At 41.6% G+C, this 22,719-nt stretch overlaps 1 protein-coding gene across 1 annotated transcript in view; it reads right to left on the bottom strand.

The window, feature by feature from the left end:
* Window positions 1-586: 586 nt before the first annotated feature.
* The window catches only part of PKD1L1 (polycystin 1 like 1, transient receptor potential channel interacting), a 193,459-nt gene continuing 171,326 nt past the window's right edge, over window positions 587-22,719 (bottom strand). The window contains exons 51-53 of the mRNA XM_049893068.1: window positions 21,184-21,345; window positions 19,924-20,094; window positions 587-1,861 (exon numbers count right to left, since the gene is read on the bottom strand). Of these exons, the coding sequence (XP_049749025.1) occupies window positions 1,850-1,861; window positions 19,924-20,094; window positions 21,184-21,345 (345 nt within the window). The 3' untranslated portion in view covers window positions 587-1,849. The remainder of the gene's footprint in view (window positions 1,862-19,923; window positions 20,095-21,183; window positions 21,346-22,719) is intronic.

Genomic DNA, 22,719 nt, shown 5'->3' with positions numbered 1-22,719 from the left:
TACAAATAGGGCCAGAGGAGAATCACAAGGAGTCATCCGGAAGGCGAGGTGACTGACAATAACATCATATGAGATGTTGGTGGTGGGGGCTGAGCATGCTCAGTCTGGGAGAAGAAGACACTAGGGCCAGGAGGCCAGAGAGAAGAGTACAGATGTTTCCTCAACTATATCAGAGACTATCTTGTGGAAAAGAGATTAAGTTGATTAATTTTGACTCTGGGTCAAGGAATTTCTGTTTGATGCAGATTACAGAGCAGGCTATGACTCAATATCAGGAGAGAGAGAAAAAAGAATTACAGCAGTTGATGTTGCTCAAAAGTAAAGTAAAGAAATACTAATCAGAAATGTGGATGAGACAAGACAAACGTGGTGGGTCACTAAACGAAGATATTTCAGTCTATACTTTGGTGAAGATGAAGAAAATATTTTCTCTTATGGACAATAAAGCAACTTCTGTGCTTTGATATGCTGAAAAGGTCATTTGATCTAAGATTTACCAACTTCTAGGGTGTTTAAATCTGGAAGAGACAAAGACATTTGAAATACGATTCACTATAAAGGCAACTGAAATACAATCACTGATATGTAGGTGATATATAGATTTATAATTAAAAAGAAGTTCCAGTTTTCATCTATACCTTGTATGGGTAGAAATTCTTGGTCTCACGAGAACTTGATTTCCTGCACTGGCCTTTTCCTTACGAATGTCTTCTCAGACATGCATGCTGTGGAACAGACTTGAACATGGACCTCCTACTAACTTGAAAGGCACTTCTGATCTTGAACCAGACCTACTTTGAATGTGAAGCAAGACTTTATTTTGGAAAGAGTTTGCCCCTACAGCAAACACTGATGCCCCTATCCTTTAAAAAAGCGAGTTGTCATAGTAGTCACTAAATGAGGACTTCTTATCATATGGAGAGTATCTCAGCAGTGTTTGAAAATATATTCTTTCAAAGCCTTTACTCAATTAAATAACTAATCTAGTCTGAAGAATGCCAAAATACACCACTTTTCCCTGTTCAGCACCACAAATGTTTCCATTTATTTTTTAGGCTAAGGCAGCAAACATGGTTCCAAAGCAGAGAAAGTCAGACACTGCTGACAGCAGATGTCTTGCCACTAAGTCAGATGACTACAACACAAGGTCAGTGAAGTAGGGCCTGTTACCCGGAGAGCAGAGGTTACATTATAAAGGTCGAATCGAGCAGTCACTGGCAGCCCCAGCTTCCTTTGTCGATTTCAGTCCGGGATATGATGCTGTTCAAAATGCTAGTGAGCCTTTTGTGGCTACAACAGATGCTGAGATGGGTTGTTTTTTTTTTTTTTTTGGGTTGTTTTTTAAGGTCTGAGTTGTCAGCTAGTTAAACTCTAACACCGAAGAGTAGGTTATGCCTTTAAGGAGTGCTTCCAAGTCTCTGTGACTCGGCCAGATTCCCTAATCTTTTTTCCACCTACATTTGCTGCTGGTGTCCTCAAGGGAGACACTTGGTTACTGACAAAAACATATTACTCTGATCCCAAATAATGCAAACTCTTCAAGCTTCCAAGAATGATTCTACCTTTATAACACTAAAGCTGTACAGGATCTTCCCTCCAGCCCCACCTGAGTCTCAATACAGCAGAAAGTGGCACTGTAGGTGATGTGGGGTCCACAGACAGGCTAGAACCTCAGTAGGCAGATATCAGAGCAATTCAGGATGTCAGCCACCAGCAGATCTCAGAAGCCTCAGGCTCCGGAAGTTTTGTCCATTAAAGATAATGGGGGGAAAGGCTAAGCCATGGGCCGGGTTGGAGAAATGAGATGTTCAGGAGGAGCTCTTTTTGTAAAGCATATTCCTGATGAAGGTTATTCTCTTGTCTACTAGAAAAAGCAGAAAAATTTTTAAATTAATACCATTTCAATTTATGATAATTTTCATTGTATAACAACCTTAAACTATTTTTAAATTATTATTTTTTACTTTGAGATCATTGCAGACGCACGTGCAGTCGTAAGAAACAATACACACATTCCACGGACACTTTACCCAGTTTTTCCCAATGGTAACATCTTGCAAAACTATAGTATAATATCTCAACCACATTTTGACATTGATACAATCAAAACATAGAACGTTTCCATCATCTAGAACCCTCCTGTTGCCTTTTTATAGCCATATTTACCTCCCTCCTCCCCTGCCTCCTCATCCCAGATCCTTGGCAACCACAAATCTCTTCTCCATTTCTGTAATTTTGCCATTTCAAAAAATGTTATGTAAATTGAATTATACAGTAGGTAAGTATATAAGCTTTCGGGATTGCCATCTGGCACATAATTATCTTAGAGTCATCCAAGTTGTTGAGATCATCACTAATTTGGTACTCTTTATTGCTGAGTAGTATTCCCTGAAATGAATGTGCCCCAGTTTGCTTAACCATTGACTGATTGAAAGCTGCCTGGGCTGTTTCCAGTTCTGAGGTATTACAAATAAAGCTTCTATGAGCTTTCATGTAGATGTTTTTGTGTGAACGTTAAGTCTCCATTTCTCTAACATAAATATTCAAGAGTATAATTGCTGGGTCATAAGGTTTCATGTTTCATTTTGTAAAACACTGCCAAACGGTTTTCCAGAGTGGCTCATCTACAATGTTTGAGTAATCCAGTTTCTCTACATCTTCACCAGTTTTTGGTGTTCTCAGTATTTTTTATTTTAAATGTTCTGTTAGGTGTGTCGTGATATCTCATTGTGGTTTTAATTCCCCTGATGGCTGACGATTTTGAACGCCTTTTCATATTCTTGTTGTGCTCATTTGCCATTTGTACTTCAGTGAAATGTCTGTCCATGTCTTTTGCCCATTTTCTTTTTAGATTGTCTTTATACTGCTGAGTTTTGAAAATTCTTTATATATTCTAGATACTAGTCCTTTGTTAGGAAACCCTGGTGTCATACTGGCTAAGAGCTATGGTTACGAACCAAAAGGTCGGCAGTTTGAATCCACCAGGTGCTCCCTGGAAACTCTATGGGGCAGCTCTACTCTATAAGTCAGAACTGACTTGACAGCAACAGGTTACAACGGGTTAGTTCTTTGTAGGATTCATAAATATTTTCTTCTAGTGTGTATATTATCTTTTCATCCTCTTAAATGGGTCTTTTGCAGAGCAAAAGTCTGTAATTTTTTCAAGGCCCAATTTATTAGTTTTTTATTTTATGGATCTGGTAATTTTCTCTTCCCCAGAAAAGTTTTATAGTTTTGTGCTTTGAGTTAATTTTTGTATAAGGTATGACATTTAGGCTGAAGTTCATGTTTTTGCCTATTAATGTCCAATTGCTTCAGTATCATTGTTGAAAAGACTATCCTTCCTCCACTGAATTGTTTTTGTACTTTGTCAAAAGTGAGTTTGGCATATTTTTGAGGGTATATATCGGGGTTCTCTGTTCTGTGCCATTAATCACGTGTCTGTCCTTCCACCAGTACCGTAATATCTTGATTGTTGCTGTTAGGTGCTGTTGAGTCGATTCTGACTCCTAGATACCCATGTTACAGAGTAGAGCTGCCCCATATGGTTTCCTAGGCAATAATCTTTATGGGAGCAAATCATGGAGCCACTCGGTAGGTTTCTGTCTTGATTATATAGTATAGCCACATTCTATGCAGGACTTCCTGTTCCCCTCCTCTCCACTCTGACTCAGCATCCAAGAAGCCAGCTGCCCATGAGATTTATAAAATGTCATCAGCAGCTTTTGAAACACCTAGTGCAGGGCTCTGTGTGTTACTAAGCTCTTTCAGAGGTCAGCTTACATTCCTGAACTTTTATGATCAAGTCTCCTTGCTCCTGGCCTGACAACAAGGACCAGGCTGACAGCAAAAAAAAAAAAAAAAAAAATGCAGTAACTTATGAAAGTTAAGACTGCAAGAAGAAGGTTATTCAACCTAGGCTAACTGCTGAGAAATCTTTTCTAAGGTCTCTATTTTTTCTAGGTCAAGAGCTAGTATTTTAGTAATTTTAACTGGCTCCATTATATAGAAGGAGCCCTGATAGTTAAGTGATTAAGAGCTATCGCTGCTATCCAAAAAGCTGGCAGTTCGAGTCTACCAGTCACTCCTTGGAAACCCTATGGGGCAGTACTACTCTGTCCTATAGGGTCGCTATGAGTCTGAATCGACTCCAGGACAATGAGTTATTATGTAGAAAATCCATATCAGAAAGGGGCATCGAGGTGATGATCAGTCCTGGAATGGAATTTCAATAGTCCAAAGAGATTTTCACAACCTAATTTTGCATTTACCTGACTTGAAAAAATCAGATTCAAAATAACCCCCCAAGTTGGCACAATAAATGGTGACATTCTTGGGGGTGGCACACTCGTGTATGTTCGCTTTGACTTGGACCCCTTCCTCTTTCAAGAAAAACCTAGTGCATGCCAGTTAAGTGGGTGTGGTGTTTTAACAGGGAGTCCCAACGAGCTTTGCATATTGTAAATTTTTATAATTGTTGCTAGTTTGATATCCAAAGCAAGTAACTATTTAGTACGTTTTCATAGACTTATTACTTCTTTGTATAACATTTTCTTGGGTTTTTTGTCCATTTGTGCCCAAGAAATAACTGTGATACAATTTGAAAATTAGGACAAAGTGGAGTTATCCAAGAGGTTGCAAAGGAATCTACATAATCCAAATTAATTGGGGAAGAAAAAGAACAACAGATGTAAAATAAAGCTTGAGAGCTACTTTTATGAGGCTGTGCCCATAAGAATACAACACACCAACTAGGAGAGTGGGCCCTGAGTGACCCCTGGTTCATGCCCTTCCCTGCTCACCCAGCCCTGATTTTACAGATGAGGAGATCAAGGTCTTGAGAAATTAATAAAGGAGGATAAAATGTATAATAAATCATTGTTGCCAGAGTTTATCAAATAGAAAGAAATCCAGTAATAGATTTATAACTCTAGGAAAATAAAGTTTTCAGGAATGAAAAATAAAGCTAAACATATTATTTCCCTGTAAAAATGGTAAAACTCTAAATTCCTGTAAATCTTTTAAGTATAATGAAACACTTTCCCAGAAAGCTTCCAACTAAAGGGTTTTAATCTAGCTGACTTTCACAACTCCCCATACATTATATAACTTAACCTTCAATTCAACTCAAACCCTGTTGAATCTGTAGTTGTGAATCCACAGTTCCCCTTCCTGAGAAGCAAGGGTGTGCCCTGGTGGCCTCTCTCAGGCCTCTTGAGAGCACCCAGTTGCCCAGTTGGTGACTGATCCTCCAGAGTTTAAAGTTTAACCAGTTGGTGGTGTTATGTGGAGGAACTCAAGGTTCCCTGGACTTCCTGTTCTCTGTGCCTATGGAATGTTCTTCTAGGCACTGACAATTAGTGGTCCGTGGTTACGTCCTTTTAGTTACGTCCTTTTCATACCTAGTCAAGAAATGATTCATATACGCGATTGATGTTATTCAAGCCTTTGTTTCTAAAACTTCCTGGACCAAGGTCTGACGTCCAAAGATTAATGTCATTGGTTTGATACAGACTTGAACTGATGACTGCCCAGAGTATAATTACTTCTAAGATTTTAGTGAACATCTTTTGAGAATCTCTTTATGCAAATTTACACTCATACACACACACACACACACACAGGTATAATGCACAAATTTTACACACACATTAAATAGTATCAATAGATATAAGTGTACCATGCTCAATCTGCTCATTTTTTAGGCTGCACAGCACTCCACTGAATGGAAGTAACGAAATTTGTTTGAACGTTTCCCTCTGAATGGCCATGTAATTATTTTTCAATTTTTCCCTAGTATACCTAATGCTGAGATCAACACCTTTTCTTATCTCTTTATGTACTTTTCATCATAGCCTTAGAATAAATCCACAGAAGTGGAATTGCAGGGTTAAAGTTTATAAATACATGTTTAAAATTCTGAAACTCAATTGCCTTCCAGAATGTACCAATTTACATTTCCATTAATCCCATTCATAACTATTTTTACTACTTTCTATCATACGCCAGGCTTGGGGGTGGGTACACCCCATACTTTATTCCTGAGCCAACCAACCACTGGTCTACTCTGTATATGAGGAGTAGAGGAAATAGAGATGACGTGACTTGCCCAACCTCTCACAGCCAACTAGTTAGTAGCTATGCTAGGATAGAAACCCATTCCGCATCTCTCCAAATACTATTCTATTTCTAATCTTCTCCCTGTATTGTTTTACAGGATTTTCTGTGCAAATGTGGGTGGATTTGGCTACTGAAAATGGAAAAAAAAAAATCCATATGGAGCATCTGAGTACTTTGACTCTGAAAAAGATTGGGTAATAGCCAAACATGAACTATAATTTGCATAAAGAGACTCTCAAAAGATGTTCACTAAAATTATAAATTATACTTTTATCATTTTTATTATAATCAACATGCATTATCACGCAAACATTTTTGTAAAGATTTCCCTAAATTAAGGATCTACAGAGTAAATAAAAAGAAAGTTTGCAAACATTTTTGAGTGTTTTATTTTATTTTTGTCATTTTACTTGTTGCCATTGAATCAATTATGACTCATAGAGACCCTACAGGACAGAATAGAACCGCCCCATAGGGTTTCCAAGGTGTCCACCTTCTGTTTGGCAGCCGAACTCTGACATTAGAGAATTAAATTTCTCAAAAGATCAAAATTAATTAAAAGCTATATAACCCTTTTTTTGAAATATCTACAGTTGCTTAAATGTATTTTGAGAGATAATTATAATTTCTAGGACTCCAAGCTGAAACAGAAACTTCTTCAAAAAGAAGCCAGCTGAGAGTATATTTTAGTCTTTGAGATTCACTTGTATTTTAGGCTCTGAGGATTCAACTTTCTGGTCCCCACCTATAAGATAATTTGGTTCAAGTCAATAAATCATGTCTTCACAGTAACACAGAAAAACTAGCTTGTATCGATTGTGCTTCAAGTGCCACTATATCACAAAGTTAAATAAAAAGGCATTAATGATGATATTTCAACTTTGTTGGAGCTATGTCTGCCAAAAGAGAATGAATCAGCAGCTACAAAGATGCTCCTGCTTGTAAAGATACCATAGGCAGACTTAACATAGGCCATGAACGCAGAGAAATTTATCTCAGCAGGTTGTCTCCTTCAAAATCGCTAGTCTGGGTTTAAATTGTTTCCACTTCTAATATATTAAGTGCTTGTGAATCATATCTAAATAGTTCTTTTCAATTTAATTAGTTTTTCTTGTGATCTCCTTCGGGGAAAAATTATATGATATTCCAGAAATATAGAAAAGCTTAGAAAAAAAAATCAGGAATTAACATCAATCATACCCAAAAATTGTGATTCTATCATTTTGTCATCTCTTTACTTGAGCTTCTCATTTGGAAATAATTTCAAAGTTATAGAAAACTTTCAAGAATCGTTAAAAAGCACTCATACGCAAAGTAACCTGTTAATATTTTTGCCTTATTTGCTTTATTATTTGCCCAATTTCTATCCATACATATATTCTAATGTTTTCTTTTTGCTCAGTGACTAATTTAATAACGGATTACTGAGTACCAGGTTCTATATGGCTCCCTAGGTGGCTAATGAAGATCAAAGACCACAGCCTTCAGTATGGACTGCACCTCAACATAAAGAAAACAAAAATCCTCACAACTGGACCAGTGAACAACATCATGATAAACAGAGAAAAGATTGAAGTTGTCAAGGATTTCATTTTACTTGGATCCACAATCAACACCCATGGAAGCAGCAGTCAAGAAATCAAAAGACACATTGCATTGGGTAAATCTGCTGCGAAGGACATCTTGAAAGTGTTGAAGAGCAAAGATGTCACCCTGAAGACTAAGGTGTGTCTGACCCAAGCCATGATATTTTCAATCACATCATATGCTTGGGAAAGCTGGACAATGAATAAGGAAGATGGAAGAAGAACTGATGCCTTTGAATTGTGGTGCTGGCAAAGAATATTGAATATACCATGGACTGCCAAAAGAACGAACAAATCTGTCTTCGAAGAAGTACAACCAGAATGCTCCTTAGAAGCAAGGATGGCAGGACTGCGTCTTACATACTTTGGACATGTTGTCAGGAGGGATCAGTCCCTGGAGAAGGACATCATGCTTGGCAGAGTACAGGGTCAGCGGAAAAGAGGAAGACCCTCAGCTAGGTGGATTGACACAGTGGCTGCAACAATGAGCTCAAGCATAACAACGATTGTGAGGATGGCTCAGGACCAGGCTGTGTTTCGTTCTGTTGTGCATAGGGTCGCTATGAGTCGGAACCGACTTGACGGCACCTAACAACAACAGGTGGCGAAAATGGTTAAGCACTTGGCTACTAAATGAAAGGTTGACAGTTTGAAACCACCCAGGGTTGCCTTGGAAGAAAGGCTTGGTGATCTGCTTCCAGAAGTTCACAGCCATGAAAAACCTGTGGAGCACAGTTCTACTCTGAAACATGTGGGGTCACCATGAGTTGGAATCAACTCGACTGCAACTGGTGGTAGTGGACCAGGCTCTACAGAAGGCACTGAGATGAGGAGACGGTGACTGAGATATAACACAGCTACCAAGGGCCAGAACCAGGGTGTGAATATGCTGGGTTTTAACATATTGCATTCCTCCTGGGCATGCCTTATTTTAATATTTGCATCATTGATTACCTCTCTCAGGTTTACAGGAAAAAAATATACCACAGAACCAAGTGGGCAAAAAGTAGCCTGTAATTTTATCCATAATTCTAAGATTCATGTTTTCTAAATTTCAGGGACATTATGTCTTCCTGGTGGTCATAGTTTACTTTCAAGTCAATGTTGTTCATCATTGGATTCTGTTATAGATGAAATTATGTCCCTCCAAAATGTGTGTTGTAAGTCCTAAACTCTACGTCTAGAGTCATAATCTCATTTGGGAATGGGCTGTCTTTGCTATGTTAATGAAGCAAGATTAGAATAGGGTGTGTCTAGAGTCAGTCTCTTTTGAGATAGAAACCAAAGCCTTTGCCATTGAGTTGATTCTGACTCATAGCAATCCTACAGGACAGAGTAGAATTGCCCAATAGGGTTTCCAAGGCTGTAAATCTTTATGGAAGCAGACTGTCATATCTTTCTCCTATGGACCAGCTGGTGGGTTCGAACCACTGACCTTTCACTTACCAGTCAAATGCTTTGACCATTGTGCACCCAGGGCTCCTAAAGGAGATTAAACAAGCAAGCAAAAGAAGGAGAGATGGGGTAAGACAGATACCAAGACACATGGAGATCTCCAAGGAACCAGGAAGCAGAAGCTGAAGAGTCAAGGACCTTCCTCCAGAGCCAACAGGGAGAGAAAGCCGTCCACTGCAGCGGATGGCTGAATTCAGACTTCTAGCCTCTTAAACTGTGAGAAAACTAAATTTCTTGTTTTTTAAAGCCACCCACTTGTGGTATTCTTTTATAGCAGCACTAGATATCTAAGACAGAATTTGGTACCAGAATCGTGGGGTACTGCTCTAACAAATACCTATGATGTGGAAGTGGTTTTGGAATTGGGCAATGCGTGGAACCTGGAAGAGTTTTAAGGTGCCAATAGTAAAAGCCTAGATTGCCTTGAAGAGACTGTTGGCAGAATTATGGACACCGAAGGCAATTCTAGCACGGGCTCAGAAGGAAGCGAGGAGCGCTATAGAGGAAGTCTCTATCGTTTAGAGAAGACATATGATCCCAGCAACAGAGTGTTGCCGGAAATGTGGGCATTACCTGTGCTCCTGGTGAGGGTTTAAAAGAAAATGGTGAACATGTGATTGGACAACTGCTTTTTAGGCAGTGGCAAAAAACTTGTCGGAATATGTTCAAACGTTTGGTGGAAGGTAGAATTTGTAAGTGATGAACTTGGATATCTGGCCAATGAGATTTCTAAGCAAGATCTAAAGGGGCTGCATGGTTTCTCCTTGCCACTTATGGTAAAATGGGAGAGGAAAGGGACTGTTGTATAAGCTAAGGACACATGATCTAGAATGTTCACCAAGGACGTGGCTACCAATCTTGTTAAAGAGATTAAGCCTGTAATTGACGACTCTAATAAGCTACCATAGAAAAAACTCATCAGCTAAGACTGAAGGAGACAGAGAAAGAATTCTAGAGGCAGGAAACAGGCCAAGGGAGCTACATCTGCGACCATCCAAGAAAAGAAAAGGACCATCCCTGGAGCAGCTTGGCCATCAGCAAAACAGTTGGAAGGAGTACGGGAAGCAGAGTCTTCTTGATTTCAAAGGGTCTCCTGGATCTGAAAGGGTAGGATGACAGTCTCTTAGATTTCAGAGTCAGATCTCTGCCAACTCGGCTCTGGAGTGTGGGGCTGTTGTTAGTGCGTGCCAGGGGGATGGGGCCACCCCTCAAAGCTGAGGGGGCAGGGCTGCCATGTCCAAGGGGCAGAAGAATGGGGCCTGCCGGTGTCGAGGGGGTGAGGTTCCCATTCAAATGGACTAGGAGAATGGAGCCACCTAAATTTGAGGGAGCAGAGTTGCCATCCCTGAGGGCCTGGAAGGCGGAGCTGATGCCCAGGGCTGAGGGGCCTCCACCCAGAATCCAGAAAGCATGGCCAACATCCACAGTCTAGAGGGCAGGGCCATTGCCTAGATGGTCTCAGAGAAAAGAGGATTATTTTCAAGACTTGAGAGCTAACATAAATTGTTCTCCTATTTTTTTGGACTTGCTTTGCACTCATTATCCCTTTTTTCCCTCAAATTTCTCCCATTTGTAATGGAAATGTCTGCCTTGTGCCTATTCCACCATTATACTTTGGAAACAGATAACTTGCAATCTAGATTTCACAGGTTCACAGATGAAGAGGAATTTTCCCCCAGGATGGAATACACCTGAAACCTCACCCATATTTGGTATAGATGATTCAGAAGATGAGATTGTGGATTTGGAGTTGGTTTAAGGCTTTTGGGATGATGTGATGGGGTGAATGAGTTTTGCATGTGGCAAGGACATAAATTTTGCAGGGCCAAATGGTGGGATGTTATGGACTGAATTGTGTCCCCCAGAATATGTGTTGTAGATCCTAATCTCTATGCCTGTAGTTATAATCCCATTTCAGAATGGGTTGTCTTTATTATGTTAATGAAGCAGGATTAGTGTAGGGTGTATCTTGAGTCAATCTCTTTTGAGATATAAAGGAGCTTAAACAGCAAGCAAAAGAAGGAGAGATGGGATAAGATAGATGCCAAGACACATGGAGATCTCCAAGGAACCAAGAAGCAGGTGCTGAAGAGACAAGGACCTTCCTCCAGAGCCGACAGAGAGAGAAAGCCTTCCCCTAGAGCTGGCATTCTTAATTTGGATTCCTAGCCTCCTAAACTGTGAGAAAATAAATTTCTGTTTGTTAAAGCCATCCACTTGTGATATTTCTGTTTTAGCAGCACTAGACAGATCCCAAGCCCACAGAAGAGAGCCTGGCAAAAAATACTTGATGAATGAATGAATCTTAAAACTCAGTTTTTAATAATCATAAATTGAACCCATAGAGAGTGCTTACTGTATTCAGACACTAACTCATTTACTTTTCTCAATAGGCCTAAGAGAGAAGCTCTGCTAGTATCCTCCTTTTACAAAGAAGGACATGAAGAGGTTCGGTGACTTGACCAAGGTCAACCAGCTAGTGGATAAAACTGAATCACACTCAGCAGTTGCTTGTTCATCAGACCTAGAGACCTTAGGGTTCATCAATGGCAACGAGGGCAATCTCTAGGGCATCTGTACTTTCTCCACATTCCATCTAACTCTTTATTTCCTTGGATACACTATTCACAGCCTGTTTTATCCCCAAGGATTCAATTTTAGTGTGTTCAGATATCTTACATCGTCAGTTAGGTAACACTTTAAGTCACTGAATATTCAATAAGTTAGGTCTATAGAACCTTTTCCACCACCTATCTGTCAGTTTGTTATACTGTGGTGGCTTCCATGTTGTGATGCTGGAAGCTATACCAGCAGTATTTCAAATACAAATTACAGCAGAGCTCCCAGACTAAGACAGACTAGGAAGAAAGGCCTGGTGATCTACTTCTGAAAATTGGCCACTGAAAATTCTATGGATCACAACAGAAGACTGTCCAATACAGTGCTGGAAAATAAGCCTCCTACGCTGGAAGGCAACAATGACTCAACCATGTTGGCAATCAAGAGGATGGTACAGGTCTGGGTAGAGTTTTACTCTGCTGTATATGGGGTCACATGAGTTAGAGCTAACTCAACAACTCAATAGCAACTAACAAAAACAGCGTTCTTGTTAGTTGCTGTCCAATCAATTTTAACCCAAGGTGACCCCATGTGTTACAGGGTAGAACTACTCCATAGGGTTTTCTTGGCTCTAATTTTAATGGAAGTAGATAACCAGGCCTTTTCTTCCATGGAATCACTAGGCGGATGCAAACTGCCAATGTTGCAGTCAAGTGCAAACTGTTTGTACCATCTAGGTAGAACCCTTTAGTTACAAAAACTCCTCGATTAGAGGAAAAATCTCAGGCAATGTCTTTGGCAGGTTTCTGTGACCTAGTCTCTCTGATTATATTAAAACAAACAAACCCATTTCCATTGAGTCAATTTCGACTCATAGCAATGGTATAGGACAGAGTAGGACTGTCCCATAGGGTTTTTAAGGAGTGGCTGGTGGATTCAAACTACTGACCTGTTGGTTAGCAGCTGAACTCTTAAGTATTGTGCCACCAGGGCTGATTATATTAGGGAAAGCCAAATACTCAAAATATCCCATAAACCGAAAAAACCAAACCTGCTGCCACTGAGTCAATTCTGACTCATAGCAACCCTATAAGCAGGCAAAATTAAGGGAAGAAGCTGAAGGCAAGTTCATCCTCTCGATCCCTTCCCGATTCTGAAAGGTGCTGACCTGCTGAGTTCCCCACACAAAACTTCCGGAACATAGAGGTAAAGGAAGGTGAGCACATCAGTCTTCCCTACAGACCCATACGTACTGTCATGGGGAATCTGCCACAGCTAGACAAAAGGTCTCACATTCCTTCCTGACAGGTACTATTACTTAATATGTAATATTAAGTAATATACATATTACTTAACATATATATTTAAATAATGCTTGATGCTGGGAACTATGCCACCAGTATTTTAAATAGCAGGAGGGTCACCCATGGTGGACAGGTTTCAGCAAAGCTTCCAGAATAAAGGCCTGACAATCTACTCCCAAAAATTAGCCAATGAAAACTCTTTGGATCACAACAGAAGAATCCACTCAGGCAGACTGTCTGTATACGCTGGGGTCAGGTGTTTAGATTCTGGATGTTCCTGTCTTACTTAATTGTGTTCATAAAAGCAAGTAAAGAGGAAACCCTGTTGGGGAGGGGGTGGAGAAAACTCTCTCGCATCTGTACATTGCATCTGCAGACTCAGTACCTAGTCCAATTCCCGCAAAGCAAGTGAGTCACTGGGACTGGCGACAACAAGAGCTTGGACAAGGGCTGCCCAGGGCGGAACAAATAAAAAGCAGCCTGCTGGTCAGGAGCTCTTTTCCTGGCCCAGATCAGCATAGCTGAGAGGCTGGAGAGAGCCAAGAAATGTGAAGGGAGCTGCGCAGGCCACGAGAAGAAAGGTGTTGGGGCAGCTTCACAGCATTCTGCTGCCATGAGTCACTTAAAAATACAAAGAACAATACCATTTGTAGGTGGTTATTGATAGCCGCAGGCATACAATCCTTCCATGCTATAAAGATACAAATCTTAATTATTAATGCTTAAGATGAAAAAAGAACTGCCCTGAAGTTAGAAAATTCAAACTGATTGTTTCCTCAGATCACATCTTACAAAAGAGGCCCTGTTCTATAGAGCCCACCTTACTCACCTACTCAGATACCAGTTATCTTCCTGGTCTAGAGCTCAGTAGAGGCCAGCTAAATTCACGCTACAGAAACTTGAGTCCTACCGGCATACACACACTTCCAGTAGACTTCCGGGTGAAAGTGGAGAGAGGCCCAACCCTGACAGCAATAGCTTTGTGTTGAAAGGCACTTTTCATAAATGCTTTATAAAGTGATAGTCACAGAACAAATCGTGTTTTCCCATGGGGCAAAAATAAAATTGTAGATTACATTGCTCCTGAAAAGCTTCTCACATCATGAACAAAAGCAATATATCTTAAGGGCAAAGACGCAACAATTATAAGCCTCCATAATTATTTAAGAGGGAAATTATTATTGAAGCCTTAGGAAGGTAGTGTAAGCTACTACATATTGTGATTATACAAGGATTCACAATAGCCTTTATTGTGTACATAAAAGATTACTCAACCATATTATGCTTTTAAATTAAAATTCTCTTCAACAATAAGAGTTATAAATATCCAAACAACATAAGTATGCTGATAGGAATGAGGTGAGACATATCCCTTAAAAACGGTATTGTGGGGGAGGCACAGCCAAGATAGTAGAGTAGTCAGATGCTTCCAGTGGCCCCTCTTACAACAAAGACTGGAAAAAATAAGTGAATCAATTATATATGTGACAAAATAGGAGTCCTGAACATCAAAGACAAAGTTAAGAAATCTGGCTGAGTGGCAGGGAGAGGAAGAAACAGTTCAGAAGTAGTGAGGAACGGCTTGACCTGACTCTGTGGGAACCGGCACCCCTCAGCCCCAATCCCCTGGTGTAAATGCGGCAGGTCCGACAGTAGCTTTTGGGACACGGTTTCTTCAGCCAAAGAGTGCAAGCAGCACAGAGTCTACTCACTTCTCTGGAATCAGCCAAGAACAGTACTCTTGGCAAAAGATAAGGGCTTGTGTCTAATTTACCACGTGGATCAAAAGACACCCCTTTCGAAAGAACTCTTTCCCATTTATTCGAACCCTCCTCCCTCTGCCCTAACCCCAACCCTGCTTCAGTGGCAGTCAATTTCTCTGGGCCTCAGATAGGTCCTGCTTTGCACCCTGAGCCATTCTCCTGACCTTGGAAAAGGAGCAAATTAACAAATGGGGAAAAAATAATCTGCTGGCTCCCTTAAGCTGGGAACTCAAGGCAGAAGTGGCTCCTGTCCAGGCACAAGTGGTCAAAGGACTTTGAATTCCTTTCACTCCTGCCTGGACAGGAATGACAGCAGCCAGGTCCTTGTTAGCATAGGGCATGGGTGTACGTGCCTGAGGTCTGACTTTAATGGTTTCTGCTGCATGGTGGAGAGGCAGGTTTTTGATGTTTGACACTGCTCTACCTAACAAGCAGGGTTCTCACTTACCCACATCAGGGGCCTGAGGACCGGTGGCTTCACCCACGCCACCTAGCCACACGTGACAGGGGTCCAAGGGTAAGTGGTGCCTCCCAGTCCTTACAGCTAAAAGCATTGGGTGCCCAAGGTCTGTTACAGAGCCCACCCACCTGTGCACACTAGGGAACAAGGACACACCTTCCTCACAGATATTCAGGGGATGGATGTCAGCCCCCTGCCTTGCTCAGAGTGTGACCCCCTGCTGCAACCAGATACCTATGCATGCACCAATCACCCTTGCTCCTCTAAGACCATAGGTGAGAGCCCGCACCACACACTCGTTCACCGAGTACCTGGCCACCTGAGCCGAATCCATACAAGAAAAGTGAATAGACTTCTAGGCTCAAATACCTGGTAACAGCTCTAGCCATCTGGTGACAGGACATTAGAGCTTCAAAGGGACTAATAATCAAGTTAGCTCACTCGAGCAGCCTACCTGGGTATTACAAAACAAAACAAAGCAAGAAGGTAGGACACAGTAAGCAAACATAAAATAAATTAATACAATAACTTATAGATGGCTCGGAGACAACAGTCAATATCACATCACATAAAGAAGCAGACAATGATCCCTTCAACAAGCTCCCAAAACAAAGAATCAAGGGATCTTCCAGATGAAGATATTTTCCTGGAATTACCAGAGATACAATACAAAAGATTAATACACAGAACTCTTCAAGAAATCGGGAAGCAGATCAGGCAAAAAGCAAAACAGGCCAAGGAACACACATATAAAGCAGTTGAGGGGATGAAGACGGTTATGCAAGAGCAGAATGAAAAATTTAATAGGCTGCAAGAATCTATAGAGAAACAGCAATCAGAAATCAGGCATGTCTTGCTGCTTGCTCATCTGTGGGCATGATAGCTCTCACCATCTTGTCTGGGTGGGCAGGGTAGCAGCAGGCAGGGCAAGCCTACTTCACTGTACACTGGTTTGGCCAGGTGACTGAGGGCGAACTGGGCAGGTACTGTCTGTCTCCTGATGTTGGTCCAGCTGTGTGGGAGTGCTCACCGCCCTTCACCGGATAGGTGGGGGTGTCTGACAAGGAGTGGCATGGAATCACTTCCCACTGTTCAGTGGCTGGAAGGGAGGGGCTGTGTGGGCCTGGTGCAGTGGTGGGCCTGAGTGCCAGGGATGCTTTAGCCATGGTGGCATGGCCGGGGCTGGCAGAAAGGTGGCGTGGCTTATGAGTCTAGGTGGGGGAACTAAGAAAAGAGAGAGAACGGAAAAATAGGGTAGCCAGCAGGTGGGGGTGGGACAGATGTGGAGGCCTCTAAGAAGTGCGTAGAGGGTAGTTTGGAGGTAGAAAGAAATAAAAAATAAAAACAAATAAAATAAATGGTGGTGTGGTAGAGGCCAGTAGATGGGGGCAGAGCAGACCTGGGGCAGTGGCAGGCCTGTATGTCAGTGGCACCCTATCAATGGTTGCATGGTGCAAGTCAGTGGGAAGGGGGTAGGTGGCATATGGGGCTAGGTTGGAGAGAGAGAGAAAAGTAAGAATGGAAAAAAGAAAAAAATTGGCAGCATGGCAGGGGCCATTGAGTGGAGGTAGGGTAGGCCTGGGGTCTGGTAGGAAGGTGGGAAGGGAGGGGAGGTGACAAACTGGGCTAGGTGGTAGGGGAAAGAAAATAAAGAAAAGAAAAAAGAACACCTCATGGTGGGGACCATGGGTAGGGGTGGTGGGGCAGACCCAGGGCAGCAGCATGTTCATGCACCAGCAACTCTCTAGCCACGGTGGTATGCTAGGGTCCAACAGGAAGGTGGGGAGGTGGTGTACAGGGGTAGGTGGGAGGAAGAAAGAAAATGGAAAAAGAAATGACATGGCAGGAGCCAGTGGGTGGGAGCAGGGCAGACTCATGGTGACAGTGGGCTTGTGGCTCTCCAGCTGCTGTAGCATGGTGGAATCTGGTTTCTGGGGGGATGAAGTGGCATACAGGGCTAGGTGGGAGAGACAAAGAAAAGGAAGAAAGAAAAAATTTAAAAAAATGAAAAAACTGGTGGGGGCTGGCAAGTGGGGACAGGGTGTACCCAAGGGCTGGTTGGAAGAGAGGGGAGGTAGTGTAATGAGCTAGGCAGGAGGGAAGAAGAAAAGAAAGAAGAGAAAGCAAAAAAGCCAACAACAACAAAAAAAATTTTTTTTTTGTTGTGCGAGCCAGCGTGGCAGGAGCCAGTGGGTGGGTACAGGGTGAACCCAGGGGAGCAGCAGGCTGTTGGCTCTCTAGCCGAGGTGGCTTGAAGTGGCCTAGCGGGAAGGGGTAGAGGTGGCGTATGAGGCTACATGGGAGGAAGAAAGAAAAGGAAGAGAGGGGGAAAAAATGCCATGGTAGGAGCTGGCAGGTGGTGGCAGCACAGGCCCAGGGTGGCAGCAGTCTGGTGGCTCTATAGCTGAGGTGGCAGGGTGTGGCCCAGCTGGAAGGGGTGGAGGTAGCATATGGGGCAGAAGGGTGAGGGATGGGAAAGCATGTTTCTCTGGTTATCGGGTGCTCTGTCTCCTGGCCAGAGCTCTGTGAAGTTGCCTTCCCATACTGCCCGTCTGGGGTCATTGCTAGCTGCATTCCAAGATGACCACGCTGTGCTATATTAGTTGGCAAGGAACCCCCACTCCATATCTCTCCTAGTTCTCTGTTTTCCTTCAGTTTCTTCTTCCATTTGGTGTTTCATCTAGGTCTTTATCTCTTCATTTGATACTTAGGATTCTAGGACTGACATTTGTTATCTGTTTAATTAGTTTTTTAGGTCTTTGCTGCAGAGAGACAGCATGATGCATCTGTTTAGGGCGCCATGTTGGCTCCATCTCTTTATTTTATTTTTGAGCTCTTTTATCTTTGCTTTGAACTCTTACTTCAAAGAGGCAAATTTTTCATTAATTTATCTTATTACATGGAAAATATCTTTTTTTCCTGCAGCATGTTTGCATAGATCCAAGAATAATTTGTTTTTATTATTACTATTCATCACTGTGTGATGGAAGCTCACCTTTGTTTGAGGGGAGTTCTTCCATAGGTAGTAGTAAATTAGGGTCAGGGAAGGCTTTCAGTCAGAAATTGAGTAGCGGGCATCATAAGTTCTCATTTTTGTTCTGGAGACAAGCTCATTTCTGCTCTGACCTGTGAATATGACTATGCTCTGTGCTGGCAGATTACTTCCCTGAATCTCAGGGAAGCCACACTAGAAGGTACTTGTCATTGGAACACAGACTTCATCTTTCTTTGTCACTGTTTACCTAGCATGCCTACCACCTCTCAATTTGCTGTACTGTGGTGGATTCCATGTTGCTATGATTCAAGAAGTTGTGCCACTGGTATTTCATATACCAGCGGGGTCACACCTGGAGCTTCCAGTCTAAGAAAGACTAGAAAGAAAGGACTGATGATCTACTTCCAAAAATTATCTGGTGACTACCCTAGGGATCACAACTTAATACTGTCTGATATGGTGCTGGAAGATGAGTCCCCTAAGTTGGAAGGCACTACATAATAGCCACAACAATGGACTGAAACATATTAATGATTATGAAAATGGCACAGAGCTGGGCCACATAAGGATGCCATGAGTAGGAGCCAACTTGATGGCAACTAACAACAACAACTGAGAACATAGTGTATGAATTTGTGTTAATTTTTCTTTAATTGACAAGTGGTATGGCTCTAGGTCTATGAGCTACCAGCAGTTCCTCCTCTAGGCTACCATACCAACAAATAGCTTCATACAAAGACGACTTATCTGCATGTTCTCTCCTTCAGTGTTATGTCCCCAAAGCTCTGCTGTCTTAGTCAGGATTCAGGGTGGTTCCTTTGCTGGCTCTATAATGTTTTGTTCCAAACAAGGGGTCTTCAGTTGGATAGTTCTGTGTTCTTGTGGAAGTAATGGCATCCTTTCTCCCTTTGGTTTAATTATCATTGTACTGGGCAGCCATTTTTGGAATTATCAGTCATAGGTTTGCATCTTAGATATTTCTTAGTTTCAGGGAAGATATCTTAAATATTTCTTTTTCTCAATCTCATTGTTTATTACAGTTATAATCAGGAATAAGTTCCTGGGTGGTGCAAATGGTTAAGCACTCTACTATTGGCCAAAAGGCTGGTAGTTCAAAAGCTACCCAGAGGTGCCTCAGAAAACAGATCTGGTGATTGGCTTCTGAAACATCATGGCCTTGAAAACCCTATGGAGCAGTTCTACTCTGTACACATGGAGTTACCATAAGTCACAATTGATCCGATGGCAAATAATGACAAATCAGAAATAAGAAGGCAGATAGATATTTATGCCACCACTTTAAACTGGAAATCACATCATACATTTTAAGTGATTAAGCACTTCTTCAGTTCTGACCAGAGTTGCCAATACTAACTTTAAAAAACCCAAACCCACAGCCATCGAGTCGATTCCAACTCATAGCAACCCTATAGGACAGAGTAGAACTGCCGCATAGAGTTTCCAAGGAGCACCTGGTGGATTTGAACTGCCGACCTCTTGGTTAGCAGCTGTAGCACTTAACCACTATGCCACCAGGGTTTCCAATATTAACTTTAGAGAATGTTATTTATGCAAATGGGCCTCATGATTTGGAACGGTAGCTGCTGCAAACCTTCTTTAGAACTTAAATAAACATTTTGATATAAAGAAAACTGACAAAAATAATTTTGCATATGCTTACCCCAGTAGCTTGGTAGCCAGAAACACCCACCAAGGGATTGTCTTCTGCCTTTGCCTCCACTGTGCTATCGGATTGTTTTTCTAGAAGAGGGAGATGTAGGTTCTCGGACAAACCATTAATCTTCAACAGGAGTTCATCTAACAGTTCTTCAAATTCATCCAGGCAGTAATTCTGAAGAGGAGAAAATTAGGTTAGTAAATGCATTCAAAAACCAGATTCATTCCTCATTCCCTGAAGTACTGGTTTTAGATAGTGATGTGGTATGTTTGAAAAAAAAAAAAAAATACTACACGCTGGAGTCAGAAGATCTGGGTTCTCAGCCTGTCTCTTCATGTCTCTATAGCTAAGTTTCCTTATTTATTATAGACATATACAGGTGTGTGTATGAAGGTAATAGATAATAATGCCTAATAAAGGACTAGCGAACAGACTCAAATGTAATAATATATGGGAAAGTATGCGATAAACAGTAAAGTCCTATAAAAATGCAGAGTATCATGATTCCATATGACTGGCTTCAAAACTACACTATAACAACCCAGTGCTGTCGAGTCGATTCCGACTCATAGCGACCCTATAGGACAGAGTAGAACTGCCCCATAGAGTTTCCAAGAAGAGCCTGGTGGATTTGAACTGCTGACCCTTTGGTTAGCAGCTGCAGCACTTAACCACTATGCCACCAGGGTTTCAGAACTACACTGGATGATCTAAAACATCAACAACAGAAAATAGCTGGGTGTGCAATGTGCAAACACCTGCTTTGGTTTGTTTGTATTCAGGTCTAAAAAAAAAAAAATTTATTTTTATTTTTATTTTTTATTCAGGTCTGGAGTGACTAAACTCAAACACTGCTCCTCGTTTTGGGTAGAAGTTTTAGTTTGTTACCCACTGCCGTAGTTTGTTAGTAGGTACCAAAAGCAAATGACTGTGTGTGTGTGTGTGTGTGCGTGTGTGTGTGCACATTTGTGTGTGTCTGTGTTGGGAAGGATCATAAACTCCATCTTTCCAACCTTAGAGGGTCATGATGAGGATATAATGAGTTAATGGGGGAGAATGTTTGGTAAGCTATAAAGTACTTCAGAATTTCAAGTGAAAATTCCACGAGTTCCACTATGTTTTAAAAGCTAATTTTGTGGCTCTGCAATGATATTCGCCACAGAATCACAATTATGGTTTAATAACTCAAAGCAAAATCCTACAATCGAATCATCCTCCCAAATGTGCTATTGTGTTCACTGATCCAAGAAGCCTATGGCTTACATGATTCTCAACCACCTGAGTCTCTTCCAACCTTGGCCTTTGCAGTCCTAGAAAGGTGACGGCCTGCCCCCATGTGTTAGCAGCGACATCTTTAAGTCTCACGAGATATTTACTTTGAAAATATTTTCTTTTTCTGACAAAAGCCATGAAGGAACCTCTCAGCTGAGGGGAAAAAAAAAGATAAACTTTGTGTTAGGAAATTGAAAAAATAGCTTTGTTAAATTTTAAAACTTGTGAAATATAGATTATACCTGATGATGCTGATTTATGACCTTTTGATAAAAAGGTAATTGCTTGGTAAAAATTGCGCAAATACCTCTCAAGAATTGAACTAAATTGCAGTCAGATGATCTCAGTAGCAGAAACGAGTCTTCTTGTAAAGGAGATTCTCAACATCTAACAGTCGGGAATGAAAATGATTAGAATGATGTCTGTCTTCACATGCAAAACCTGCTTCTCGGTTTCAGAGTCACCTTGTGAGCCATGATGGGCTGTGAGTGAGGCATTGTGAGAGCTCAACCATGGCCAGCAAACAGCAGGTTTGCCAGGCACCTAGAGCAAAGGCACCCAGTATATACACTGTCCCTGGTTGTAAGTAGGTCTGAACCTACTGCTGCTTACCAGCAAAAGTAGCTGCATGAGACTAAGACCTGTGGGGATGTGATCTGACATTTATAAATACAGACATCAATATATTATTGCTCTTTGTTTTGTATGATGCCATGGATTGAACTGTGTCTCCCAAAAATATCTGTTGTAAATCCTAACCCTTATGCCTGTAATCCCACTTGGGAATAGAATTTTTGTTGTTATGTTAATAGGGCCATGTCAGTGTAGGGTGTGTCTTAACCTAACCACTTTTGAGATATAAAAAATGCAGATTAGGCACAGAAGCAAGTAAGCACAAATGGGAGAAAGATAGACGTCACATGGAGTTGTCCAAGGAATTCGGAGAATGCTGAGACAAGGGTTTTCCTCCAGAGCAGACAGAGAGAGCCTTGCCTTAGAGCTGGTATCCTGAATTTGAACTTCTAGCCTCCTAAACTGTGAGAAAATAAGCTTTTGTTTGTTAAAATCCCCCACTTGTGGTACTTCTGACACAGCAGCTCTAGGAAACTAAGACAGGTGATAACGTCTATATGCCTTAGCCTGACATTCAAGGCCCTCCCTTCCTGGATCCAACAACCCTTTTCAACATTATGTCGGCTCAGCTACAAACCAGATGTGACTGCCTTAGCTCTTGCTCTGCCCGCTGCCTGCAAAGTCCGTTGCCTGTTGTCTCCACGAGTTGATCTCCAGCTCATCTAACAAGGCTCAACTCAAACATCACATCTCTTCAGGAAGAACAAATTAGTTTCTGATCTAAATTCCCTGATCTTTGAGGAAACTAGTTAGGCTTTAAGACTGCATACGATTGTGCAGGATCTATATGCCGAAAACTACAAAACACTGATGAAGGAAATCATCATGGATTGAATTATGTCCCCCTAAAAATGTGTGTATTAACTTGGTTAGGCTATGATTCCCAGTATTCTA

The sequence above is a fragment of the Elephas maximus genome, chromosome 8 (assembly GCF_024166365.1).
Source record: "Elephas maximus indicus isolate mEleMax1 chromosome 8, mEleMax1 primary haplotype, whole genome shotgun sequence".
NCBI classification, from domain to species: domain Eukaryota; kingdom Metazoa; phylum Chordata; class Mammalia; order Proboscidea; family Elephantidae; genus Elephas; species Elephas maximus.
The sequence above is the reverse complement of the archived record's forward strand: the minus strand, read 5'-3'. Positions and strand labels throughout refer to the sequence as shown.